Source organism: Myotis davidii, unplaced genomic scaffold (assembly GCF_000327345.1).
Source record: "Myotis davidii unplaced genomic scaffold, ASM32734v1 scaffold1494, whole genome shotgun sequence".
NCBI lineage: Eukaryota > Metazoa > Chordata > Mammalia > Chiroptera > Vespertilionidae > Myotis > Myotis davidii.
Genome location: NW_006286246.1, coordinates 170,229 through 183,227, shown reverse-complemented (window position 1 = coordinate 183,227; position 12,999 = coordinate 170,229). Strand labels below are relative to the sequence as shown.

The 12,999-nt window shown below is 41.7% G+C and overlaps 1 protein-coding gene across 1 annotated transcript in view; it reads left to right on the top strand.

The window, feature by feature from the left end:
• The window catches only part of IPCEF1 (interaction protein for cytohesin exchange factors 1), a 128,022-nt gene that overhangs the window by 69,188 nt on the left and 45,835 nt on the right, over nt 1–12,999 (top strand). Inside the window, exon 5 of the mRNA XM_015560017.1 lies at nt 309–478. Coding sequence (XP_015415503.1) covers nt 309–478 — 170 coding nt within the window. The remainder of the gene's footprint in view (nt 1–308; nt 479–12,999) is intronic.

Sequence of the window (12,999 nt, the reverse complement as noted above, 5' to 3'; positions counted from 1 at the left end):
GTCTGTGCCACGATGTGCCCGGCAGCCTCAGGATTTTAATTTTTCCACTTGCTCTTGTTGAATAATAGTCTTAGACTAACACTTGCATGCTAGTCTCACTGTTTCTTTGGTCATGTCTTGGTACCTTCTAAGCACTAAATGAATGTTTAAAAATAAACGAGATAAAAGAGACTTTTTTTTTTGCACTTACTCTGCATAAATCTTGGTTAAAAAATAATCCAACTCCCAGGAGGTAAAAAATGAAGTTTCCTTTCTCTGTCATATACATTGGGGTAATATGTGACCATCTTTTCATGTAACTGTTGCAGGGTTTTTCACGATGAGCCGGAGGAGGATATCGTGTAAAGACCTGGGGCACGCGGACTGCCAAGGGTGGCTCTATAAGAAAAAGGAGAAAGGAACTTTCCTGAGCAACAAATGGAAGAAATTCTGGGTGGTACTGAAGGCATCCTCCCTATATTGGTACAGCAATCAGTTGGTGAGTCCACTCTCCCTCCCATCCCCAGCCCCTCTCACCAAGGGTGCACTGAAGATCCTTGTTGAGCAGATGATCCCATTGAGAAAGTTAATTTTTTATTTCTGAGACTTGGAACAGAGGAAATAAACGAGTTCTAGAAACCATTTCTGGTCTGGTACATATGTAGGTCATTCTGTGTTTTACAGAAGAGAAAGCCACGCTGCTTGACTGACTTATCTTTGGTTGGAAAAGGCCATGCAAATGTATGTCCTAATAAAGGAGACTTTCCGTGTCTATTAATGTTACTATTCTATGCGAGATTCCAATCATCTCAGGATTCCCGTGGACAGCATTGGATATGGGAAATATACATTGTTAAAGTGTCTACAAGAAAAGGGACTCAGCTTTAAGACCTATTAGGGGTGTCAGTCCACAGACACTATTTTCATTTCTCCTTTTTTACTATCTTTTCCTCTGACCTTCTTTATTAGATGGGTTGGCTTTGGAATCGCTAATAGTCGGTGACTATTGTGTCTTGTTCTTTGGCATGTTTAGTGATGGTGTTAAATTATGCTTGGACAATCTTGATAAGAGAGTTGTTTAATCTATCATTTCGAGGCAGTATGCTTTTATGGTTTTCTTCACAGGCTAGTTTTCTGTTTGGAAATGGCTAGGAATAAAGTTATTGTTAGAAGGTGTGCTGATCTTTCTGGCTTGAGACATTTTGAAATCGATGATGTTGAAAATTGAATGAGTAGAGATTTTTCACATGGGAACTCTCTCCATTAACCTCAGAGTAGCCAATGGCTAATCTCAGCAGAGATTGAGTTTGTTTTGGGGGTAAAGTGAAGATCAGCAATGGATATCCTTTGATTAACTAATGAAAAGTTAAGAATTACTCTTAAGCCAGGACAATTATTTTTATACTAGAGGCCTGGTGCATGAAATTCGTGCATGAGTCCCCAGGCCTGGCTGGCGATCAGGGCCGATCTGTGGGGCAACCGGCAGGGCAATTGGGGGGCCCCCTGTTGGCACCCACCTTGGCTGGCCTTGGGCCTGCGGCTGGGGGCAGCTCTTGTGTTGAGCGTCTGCCCCCTGGTGCAGTGTGAGTCATAGCGACCGGTCATTCTGCTGTTTCACCGTTTGGTTGATTTGTGTATTAGGCTTTTATTACATAGGATGACAGCATTCTTTTAAAGTGACTTGTATGTGCCATAGTGCAAGCAACAGAGTATTAGAGCATGCAATTTTATAAATGAAAATAAGTTCTGTGTATAGTCTGTGGGAAAAATTTTTAGTTGATAAATTCACATTCACTGATCACTAATTCACAGGCACCCATTCTGTAAAGAATAGGTTAAATCCAATTCTAATGATGTGGAATAAGCATTCTTTCCTGTGTTTCTCTTTGTACCCTCTCCGACACTCCTGTGCAAAACATGCTGTACAATTCTTCAAGTTCTATAAAAATAATAGAGGCCCAGTGCACAAAAATGTGTGCACTGGAGGGGGGGTCCCTCAGCCCGGTCTGTGCCCTTTTGCAGTCTGGTACCCCTCAGGGGATGTCCACCTATTGGCTTAGTCCTGCTCCCCGGGGGATTGGGCCTAAGCTAGCAGTCAGACATCCCTCTGGTAGCCCAGGAGCCCCCAGGGGATGTCCACTTGCCAGCAGGGAGCAGGCCTAAGCTGCAGTTGGACATCCTTAGCACTGCTGAGGAGGCAGGAGAGGCTCCCACCACCACCGCTGTGCTGGCAGCCGTTAGCCTGGCAGCCGTCAGCCTAGCTTGTGGCTGAGCAGAGCTCCCCCTGTGGGAGCGTACTTTCCTCCAGGGGGCAGCTCCTGCATTTAGCGTCTGCCCCCTGGTGGTCAGTGAGTGTCATAGTGACCAGTCATTCCCAGTCATTCTGCTGTTAGGGTCAATTTGCATATTACCCTTTTATTATATAGGATATTTCCTCAAGCCTTTTGTGAGTTTTAACAACTTGATCAAAGATTTTGGAGGTTCTCAAAGAGTCACCTTGATAAGCATGCAGTTTTCCACCGTCTCCTTTTCTCTCTTCTCTTTTGCCCTCCTGGATTCGTTTATCTTCTTGTCCAGCATGGAATGGTTTTACCCAAATTAAGGCAACCTGGAGCTGGCGTCTCACCTGCTATCCTAAGGGATTTTTCCTAAACAAATACTGTTTTCTTCTTAAGAAGAGTTAATGTTAATGTAAACTTCAACCTCTTGTTTCATCTTATTTTAGGCTCTTGCCTTTGGGTAGTTGTGGCAAGTGAGAGGCTGTATCTTTTATAAAATGAGAGGACTTACTGATTTACATTTTAATAGCTCCCCAGGATTTTTCAGAGGTTGTTGGAAGGATTGGGTGCTGATGGAGAATGGCGCATCTGTGGGCAATAACAAAGCTCAGATAGAAACGTGGCATTCATTTTCTCATCTGATCAAATTATTCAGCAGAGATGTCCCGGGTGCTGTCCTTTTTTTACAGCACACAGTTACGGATTTGTGTTATTTGGTTTCATCAGCTCACTGGGATTAAGCAATGAATTACTATTTTGGGCATTAGGAGTCTCCTGCCTCCACAGGGAGCAGCAATGTTGACTGAGGCCAGATTAGAAAGAGGAAGCGGAGACAGCATCAGACACACTCAAGCACCCCGGGCCTCACTTGCAGATGCATACAGAGTGATATTCAGGTAGCAAATCCTGTACCTAAGTAGAGTTAGATCAGCAACATTGAATGGAGAATAAATGTGTTGTTACCTGGCAACGGAGTTATCCTCTTAAACTAGTGGTAGGTGATGGAAGGACCCTTCCAACTCCTTAATTCTGTGACTGTGTCATAGAGGAATATCCTTAGCCCAGGATGGTTGCCGTATGCAAATCTGACTGCACGTAGGTGACATGATTAGACACCTTGTTTCCTCCTTCCATAGGGTTCTGAGAGAACAACTCTAGAAATGAAATTTAGGGCAATTCTTCTGAGAAAGTACCAGTGACCTCCTGGGACCCCTTTGTTGTCTCTACTGTTCCCTGACAGTGCCTGGGGAGACCACCGCCTCCTCCTGTCTCTTAGCATTTTTTGTTACTGCTGTCACCCAGGAATTGACTCCTGGCGTACCTTCTTTTTTCACAATGCTTTGCGGCTTTGAGCAGTGCTAGCTAGACTTCCTTGAGAAAAGTCAAGTCCAGGCACTCATCTGCCATTTTCCTCACCTCATATTATGTGCTTAAATGTGATGCAGCACACAAGAATTATATGCCAAATCTTACAAAAGCAGATTCAAGTTTAATAGCCATAAAAATTCATGCTGTTTAAAATCCTGGGTTTAAAATCCACACAATTGTTTTTCCTTGCCCCTAGGATAAAGTACAAATTCATTTACTGACCCATATCTCTCCTACTTCCCTCCCCTCCCCACCCAAGCTTCAACTGTGGAACATATAGCGGTGAGCCAGGGCCAGTAAATGGGGCCCCAAACATACAGTGCAGGGATGTGGATAGGATCCAGGAGGGAGTAGGGAGCCACCGTATAGTCTCAAATCAGAAGATGATCTAATGAAATTGGATTGTGAAAATATGAACCTAGCGCTCATTCATGGGAGGTATTGGAGAATAGAATAAAGGACCTTTCCGCAGGCCAGTGGGAGAGGGTGACAAAATGCAGGCGTTGAGCCATGAACTCCTGGACAAGAGTGGAAACTGAAAATTTGGGGCATACTACATGAAAGGCAAGATGTTGAGAACTGGGAGGTAGGGACTACACAGGGCAAAATGATATTTCAGCAGCTGTCAGTGAGCAGTTTGCTTAAAACCCGAACACAGGAATGATGGGGGACCAGGAAGAAAAATTCTGTTACTTCCCTCATTATAATTTCAGGTATGCGGAGACAACCTTTGAAATGGACATTTGCCTTCATCTATAGGTTGTCTGTGATGCTATCACTGTGTCCTGATATTTATTTTCCTTAGTAGTTCCCAGAATGTATTTCTAAAATCATGGTGTCCCATCATAGTTTTATGATCAGGCCAGTCTGTAGTTGGGGCAGGCAGTTTTTAATAACTCCTACTTGCTAAATTCATAGAATGTGGGAGCAATTGCTTATGTTGCCAATTTGTTTTTCTTTATATTTTTCCCAAACTTTTCACAATCAATTGTAAAACACCAAGACTGTGCAATCCCTCATGTCTTGGCTTGTTCTCAGGAGGCAATGATGTGCTGGCTGCTTTGGTTGATGGCGCTAGAGCGAATGACGTGGGCTTGGCTGTATCCCAGGCCCATCCTCCCGGTGCACACCAGTGACTGAACTGCCCACTCAGGGGATGCGGCGCTGGCCTGCCGCCTCTGGTGGGCGATGCTCAGTGCTTTCCCCGGCGATGCCACAGCTTCTGTCCGACTTTATCTTTCCTCGGTGGAATCCATCGTGTCTTGTTTCTTGAACATTTAAATTAATTTAAAATTGTTTAAAAATATTGTATAATAGTATGTGTTCATTTAGAAAAGCTGGAATATATACCTAAACAAAATGAAAAAGATAGGGAGGCAAACAGACAGAAATTAACAAGTGAATTAAGAGAATTTATTCGTTTAGGTTCATCACGATCCTACCATTTTGGTGTGATCACTGTAAACATTTTGTGATATTTCCAAACTCTTTTTGTTTTCCAAAAATAAAATGATACTATGCATAATGTTGTAACTCGATTTTCTCCCTACGCAATACATTCTCAACATATTTCCATGGCAATATGTATGTATCCAAACATCATTTACATATAGATTTATTATAGTTTATCAATCCACAGAATCTAAAATCAGAAATACCTTTTATTCTAAAATCTTTTAAAAAAATATCTTTTCTTCATTTCAGAAAGAGAGATAGAAACATCAATGATGAGAGAGAATCATTGATTGGCGGCCTCCTGCATGCCCCACACTGGGGATCGAGCCCACAACCTGGGTATGTGCCCTAACTGGGAATCGAACCTCTTGGTTCATAGGTCAACAGTCAACCACTGAGCCACACCAGTTGGGCCTAACATCTTTTAAAATAGCTAACAGCAGGTAGAATACAGAAGCATACATATACTAACTTAAATATAAAGCAATACACATTTAACTTACCTATAAACATGTGTTTGTATAACTATTAATATATGTGTATAAATGTTAACATGTATATACATATATTGAAATGTGTGTGAACACATATGTGTACATATGTGTGTATTTATAACTTAGTCACTCTTTTAAGCTAGCAGGCAGGAAGGTGGATTTTGTCAGCATGGTATAAAGGAGAAATGTCACCTGGATTCTAGTTCTGCATTTTCTTATGCGGCTGTATACCCTTTGGTCAGTGTTGTGACTCTATGCATCCATTTTCTTACAAATACACTGTGGCAAGAACATTATCTCTGCAAAATTCAGAGCGACTTTGAGAAGATCCATGCTTCTTAAAACAACATCAAAAAATCAAAGGAATTGCGTACAGAGAAAGGCAACTTTGGATATGCTTTAGGTAAAATGTGCTTACAACATATTGTGATTTTAGGAGGCAAAAGAATTGTGGTAAGGGTTTTCAGACACCAGAAATGGGTTCTTCTGGTAACAGTGGCTTCTCCGGGGGAGTCAGCTAGACAGCACTGGGGGATTCTTCAGCTCAGGGTTGCTAACCTGGAAGGAGAGTTCAGGTAACTCATGATGGAGTGATGAGGGCTGTGTGTACATTTCTCAAGCAATAGCATGAGAAGCGGCCCCTGGGATGAGCTGAACTTTGGGTTGGATTTGAGGATTTTCCTGAGAAGCCATTACATGAGGATTTATCATCCCTCTGGAGCGCGTTCCTTTAAGGGGCAAAGGCCCCGCTGCTCTCACAGACCAGCCCACTGATAAACTCATCTGTCATCTTGCCGTGGCTAGTCTCCCATAGAGCATACTTTAAGAACACGTCAAAAAGAAAGCTATGCAGCAGAAATTCTTAAAAGTTCAGTACTTTTTAAAGGAGTCAGAATTTAAGGGAATCTATTTGAAACAATGTTTTCCAAAAAGACAGAAGGAAATGACATGCTAGAGTCTAAGGTATCCCTGGATTGTGAATCAGGAGGACAGGTTCTACCCGGATGCTGCAGCCCTTTACACCTCAGGCAAACTGCCCACCTGTCTGGGCCTTCCTCCTCCTCCTCATCTGTTCAACAGAACTGTGGAGAAATAGCTATTACCCAGGGAGGAAGGGGGATGAAAGAGACGGTGCTCATCAGTAGCACATTAACCACTATTTTCATACTCTGAAGCTTATGCAACTTACTGTGGCAAATGGGTTTTCATCCTTTACTGGAAAATACTGACTTTTCGAGTAGCATCTTTAAAAATTGTTCTAATGCCTGGTCAGTGTAGCTCAGTGCTTGAGCGTCAACCGATGCACCAAGAGGTCACCAGGTCCATTCCCAGTCAGGGCACATGCATGGGTTGTGGGCTCATTCCTTAGTATGGGGCAGGCAGAAAGCAACTGATCAATGATTCTCTCTCATTGCTGATGTTTCTGTCTCTTTCTCCCTCTCCCTTCCTCTCTGAAATTAATATATATATATATATATATTTTTAAAGATTATGGTATACTGACTAACTGTGTTTTTAAAAGAACTAAACTTATTCTTTGTTTCTCCTAAAGTTTTAATATTGAAAGCAAATGCACAAGATTTTTACTTTTCTTAAGTGGAGTTCCTTTATTTACTCTTCCCCACTTCTGTTCTAATCATGAATGGTAGACGAACTTTATTAGATGAAAGAGATGTAATTTATTCAGTAATAGTGAGATTTAATCAATTTTCTTCTTATTCATTTAAAACTTTCCTTCCTACTTAGTGCTTTCTTTTCCATTGTGATGTTTCCATCTTAATTTCTCTTGAAAATAGTATTTCAGAAGGAAGTGACTATCTTTGTCTGCCAGATTACCAGAAAGTTCACTAGTACCTTAATTTCATTTAAAATACGACTCCATAGGAAGAGAATGAAGAATGTAAGAATGGAGAGCTAGGACAACTGGTTTACAAATAGAACAGAGTGCCAGTTGCTTCTCGCTACCACAAAATACCACTTCATATGCTAGTGAGGTGGCCAACCTTGGGTGATGGTTAGGAGGAAATAATGACGAGGGCTTAGGGTGCCAGGCAGCTGGGCTTTTGTGAGTAGGAACCGTGAGTAGAGTCATTTTCTTGGAAAGGAATGGCATTTTGGTTCAGGTTTCCCAGAAGCATATCCTGAGAAGAGAGTTTGGATGCCAGTAGTTTATTTGGGAAGTGATACCGGAAATACTTGGCCCTCTCCCTTCGAAGTGAAAAAGGGTAGACAGTTAGCTAAGAAAGCTCACCTTAGCAAACAGATGACGACTGTGGGTAACTGAAGCTTCATTCTGCTGGGGGACTCTCAAGAGCCTGTGAAATACATGCACCTCAGACGGGACCTGGGGTCAGTGCACACCAAGTCCCGTGGTCACTGCTGGAGGACTCATCCTGGGGCAGTGCCTCCTCAGCACCTTAGCACAGGTGGAGAAAAGGGATGTGGCAGCCTGGGCAGCCCTCCCCCAGAGAGATCAGGTGCTGTCCGTGGGAATCCTGGCCAGTGGCCCTGGGTGCTTAGATCTGGAGTATGTGGTGGGTTCCCCAGCAGCACCTGCTACAAGGGATCTGCTTCCCTCGGAGCCCCCTTTTCTCTTGTCCTTGTCAGAGCCTCGGCATCCTCAGAGCCATCAGAGTTACCGCCATCGACATTTTCAGTCCACTTTTATAATTAATGCCAGGATCTGTGGGGTCTGGAGGAAATTGGGCCTTTCTGTTTATTTGCCAAAAACATTTACTAAATGTTTTCTAGGTAGAATTTCTAGGCATTTGTCAGAATAAAGTATCTTTTGGTCAAAATCCCATCATAGTCATAGGGTAATGTTAGATAAAACCAAATGCAAGAATCTATACTAATAAAAGGGTAATATGCTAATTAGGGCAGGCGTCCTTCCAGACAAAGCTGCAGCAGCTGCGAAGGGCCAAGGCTCAGGCAGCCGCGGGCAGCTGCTAAGGGCAAAGGTGCAGCTACAAAGGGCCCAGGCTCAGGCCAGCAGTGGCAGCATCAGCGGGGTAATGGGGGCAGCACCTTCCCCTGACCCACCAGCTTGCCTCCTGCAGAGGCAACTTAGGTTTAGGCCAAAGGCTGAGGCAGAGGCGGTTAGGGGCCATCAGGCTAGCAGTTGGGCAAAGTAGGAGCGATCAGGGCAGCAGGCAGAGGCAATTAGCCTAAACCGGCGGTTGGACATCCCCCGAGGGGTCCCAGATTGGAGAGGGTGCCAGCCGGGCTGAGGGACCCCCTGCCCCCATGCAAGGATTTTGTGCGTTGGGCCTCTAGTAGTTTAATAAAAAACATTCCCCAAGTAATGTATGAGAGCTATGGTGAGCTTACTAGCATGTTTGTTCTCCAAAGAAGTTAAAATATTTCTTTCAGTGACGAGTCTGATGCAAAGAGGACAGGGAAGGCTGGCACACACAAGCAGCTGTTCAGAGGGCTCAGCTGACAATGGACAGAGTGAAAAACCTATGTTATTTCACCTTTGTCTTCTGAGACGTTCCTTCTCTTTTGCTTTCTTTTCATTCCTTTGCCTAATTCTTATCAGATCATGAAACCTTATTTTTTTTATAGTTTTAACAATGTAACAGTATCATATACATCTATGTGAAATCGAGTTCACGTTGAGATGCTGGATCTACCTGCTTTCTCACTGTGTGCTCTGCCTAAGATCACACAGTAGGTGGCTTACATTGAGACACTTGATACCAAATCCAAGATCCTTTCTTTGTGCCATCTACTGACTGAAAATTCTCTTCTATATTAGCTCCTCGCTGTGACTAAAGACGTTTTTCAATCTCATGCTTAGGATTATTTAACTGAGTTCTGGGTTCTGGTCTGAGGTGTCTATCACTTCAATAATACCACATAACTTGCCCATTGTATAATGCCCATTAGTTGTCTAAGTTAGGAACCAATCATTTTGTAAATTCTAGCACTTGGATGTTGATTAATTTCCTTCTGAAGTTTAAGATAGTGTTACCTCAATGGACTATGATGAGCTCTCAATAACTGTTATCTGTTATTAGATGTTAGTCAAGATTATTATAGTTCTTAAAGGGACTTCAGGCATTCTTACTGCCAGGTCTGCTTCTGATACCTAGAAGAAAACAAAACAAAACAAAACATCCTTTTATTTTTTATTTTTCAGTGCCCAGTGCTAACAGGCTCAGCCCTCTGCCTGGTTGCCCAGCAGTATGTGCAGAGTGGTTTACTGCCAGGTCTGCTTCTGATACCTAGAAGAACACAAAACAAAACAAAACAAAACATCCTTTTTTTATTTTTATTTTTCAGTGCCCAGTGCTAATAGGCTCAGCCCTCTGCCTGGTTGCCCAGCAATATGTGCAGAGTGGAGGTTGCCTTGGTGTGTAATCTGCCTACTTCCTTTTCAGAAAGGAAGAGGGCACATCCAACAGAACAAAGCAGTGTCATAGTGGACTGTCGCCTATGGAGGGGAGGAAGGGACATTTAGATTAAATGCAATTTTGGGGGGAGGGAGAGAAGGAAAAACTGCTAAAACTATATACAAAATAATAGCAATGTCACTTTAAAAGTCTTAGATTATGTCCCACTATGTATAGTCAAAATTCTGTGCTCTGTGGGCCCTTGGAGTCATTATTTGTGGGGTTACGTCACCAGGCTTGTATTCAGTTAGGTTCATTGGTTTCTATTTGTTTTTTAATTTCAGGAATTGCTTCTTTTTTTGGTTTGTTTTCTTAATATATATCATTTACCCCAATTCCACAGTTAACACTATATTACAAATTACAGCCAGATATGTCTTGCTTTCTTCCCTATTCCTCTACCCTCTTCATTCCTCCTTTTGTGTTGTTGTTTTATTTTTCCATCCTTTTTGTAGATATAAGCAAGTATGTATACTGAGTGAGGCATGCCCGATTTCTCTTTTCTTACACAAAATTAGCATACTGTATCTGTGGCACTGCACCTTGCTTTTTCTCTTGCCATTTCCTGGAGATTGCCCTATGAGCATATGTCATTTTCTTATCATTATTTTTGGCATGTGGATGCCACAGTTTATTTAATGCCCCCCCCACCCCAAGATAGGCACTTGGATTCTTTACAGTCTCTTTTTTTGCAAAAATGGTGCAATGCACATGTCATTGCACATCATTATATTAGGACAGATCCTAGGACTGGGGTCCTGGCTCAGAGGGTGCATGCAGACTTGCTCGTTACTGCCCAGTTTCCTTCCATGGCGTTGCTTCTGCATGACCGCCAGCCGTGTCTGAGACCGTTTCTCCGTAGAACTAGAACCTTCACAATTGGCTTTATGTTTTCTTCCATCTCAGTTGATTTTAGGCCTGTGTTTTAGAGACTATAATTCACATTTCTCTAGCGGTCACAAGCCTGTGTGTGCATGAGAATTTAGTGACAAGTGTCCTAAGGTGACATGAGAATGGGCAGCTTTGCTTAGAGTTCAGACTTTGCCTGTTTCCAGGGAGCTGGGAACACTGAGCAAACCACACATCCATTTGGAGAACAGGAGTGTGCAGCTTCTCCGGGTTCTGAGAGTCACTGGGTCACCTCACTTACATTTTATTTCAACTAATCCCAACAATGTTAAATTCATATTTACACATACACACAAAAGCATATTACAAAAAATCTATATTTTGTTTTCAAAATGATTTTTCCTTCAAAGTGAAGATTTTATTTAAAGACCTCTAATTTTTTTAGTGACAGGTTTTGAGGGGGGGAATGCTGCAATGAAAGTCCATGTAGATTCTAAGATGCCTCTTGATTTCAGAGTGAGTACAGTGTAAAAAAATATCAGGTTTCTTTGAATCAAGATAATATGGTTTCACTGAGAATAGAACGATAATGATACTTTTTATTTTTAACCATGAAATACATAATAATTTCTTCTATTAGACTTCATCTGTTGCTGGTTTGGTCTTCTCTGACTTAGCCTTTGAAATACACATCACTCTTATTTTTCTACCTTTCTGACTTATGCAGGCACTTAAGTCATTTTGTCTATTTTGCCACATATCTGTAATGTGAAAAAGCCAGACTTTTTGATGGTAGTCCAAAATTGAAGCTATAGTTAGGCTTACACCATAGACTGTAAGAAATATTAAACCAATTATGTGTCTAATGTTTGAACCAATCATATTGACTCATAAGCAGGATCATCAGAGATCTCATATTTTACCTTCTTTCAAGTCTTACTGACAGCCCAATGGGAAGGATTTCATTGATAGCTTTTTATTCTCCAAACTTTTCCTGCATCTCATGTTTTGAAAAACAGCTTTATTGAAATATATTTTATATACCATAAAATTCATTCTTTTTAAATTTACAATTCAATAATTTTTGGTAAATTTACCAAGTGACGCTACCATCTTAATAAATCAATTATAAATCATTTTTATTATAGCAATAAAATTCTTCATGCCCACTTACATTTAATCTTCATTCTCACCCCCAACTCCAAGTAATCGCATTCTACCTTTGGTCTCCTTACATTTGCCGTTTTTTACACTTCATGTAATGGAATTATACAGATTTCTCGTATCTCACTTTCACTTAGCTTAGCATAATGTTTTCAAGGTCCATTTATGCTTTTAGCATGTGCTCATAGTTCACTAAAGAATATTTCATTGTAAGAATATACCATACTATTTATTTACCAATTGATGGATATTTAAATTGTTTTTAGTTTCTGTCTATTATGAACAATGCTGCTATAATATTTGCATGGAAATCTTTGTGTGGGTGTATGTTTTCATTTCTCTTGGGTAGATACCTACAAGTGGAATTGCTGGTTCGTATGGCAATTATATGTTTATATATTTTAGAAACTGTTAAACTGTTTTTCCAAAGAGGCTTCTGCATCTCATTTCATCACTTTATTGTCAGAGGGAAAAAAAAACAGTTTCTTATCATTCATTCATTTATAAAACTCATTTGTTATTTCACAGGCATTGAACACTTGCCTTATCCTAAGTATTAATGATCCTATCTAATAAAAGGGAAACATGGTAATTAGCCATACCTCCGCTACCCTTCCCATTGGCTAATCAGGGTGATATGCAAATTAACTGCCAGCCAAGATGGTGGCCAGCAGCCAGGCAGCTTGAAGTGAACATGAGGCTTGCTTGCTTCACTGACGGAGGACTCCAACGTTCCCCACCTGCCTTTCAGCAGAAACCCCAGAAACCCCAGAAACCTGCTTTCAGCGAGCCAGGATCTCAGAGCTGGAGTTATACATTGTTTCGATTATAGAACCCAAACAAACCAGATACCTGCTTTCAGCAACAGAGGCCTCAGAGCTGGAGCCAGAGCTAAAGGTGGCCCAGAATAAAAACAAAAAAGGAAAAAAGAGCAGTTGGGAGCTTCAGGCACCCGCCAGCCTGAAAACAGCCCTCAGCCCCTCACCCAGACTGGCCAGGCACCCCAGTGGGGAC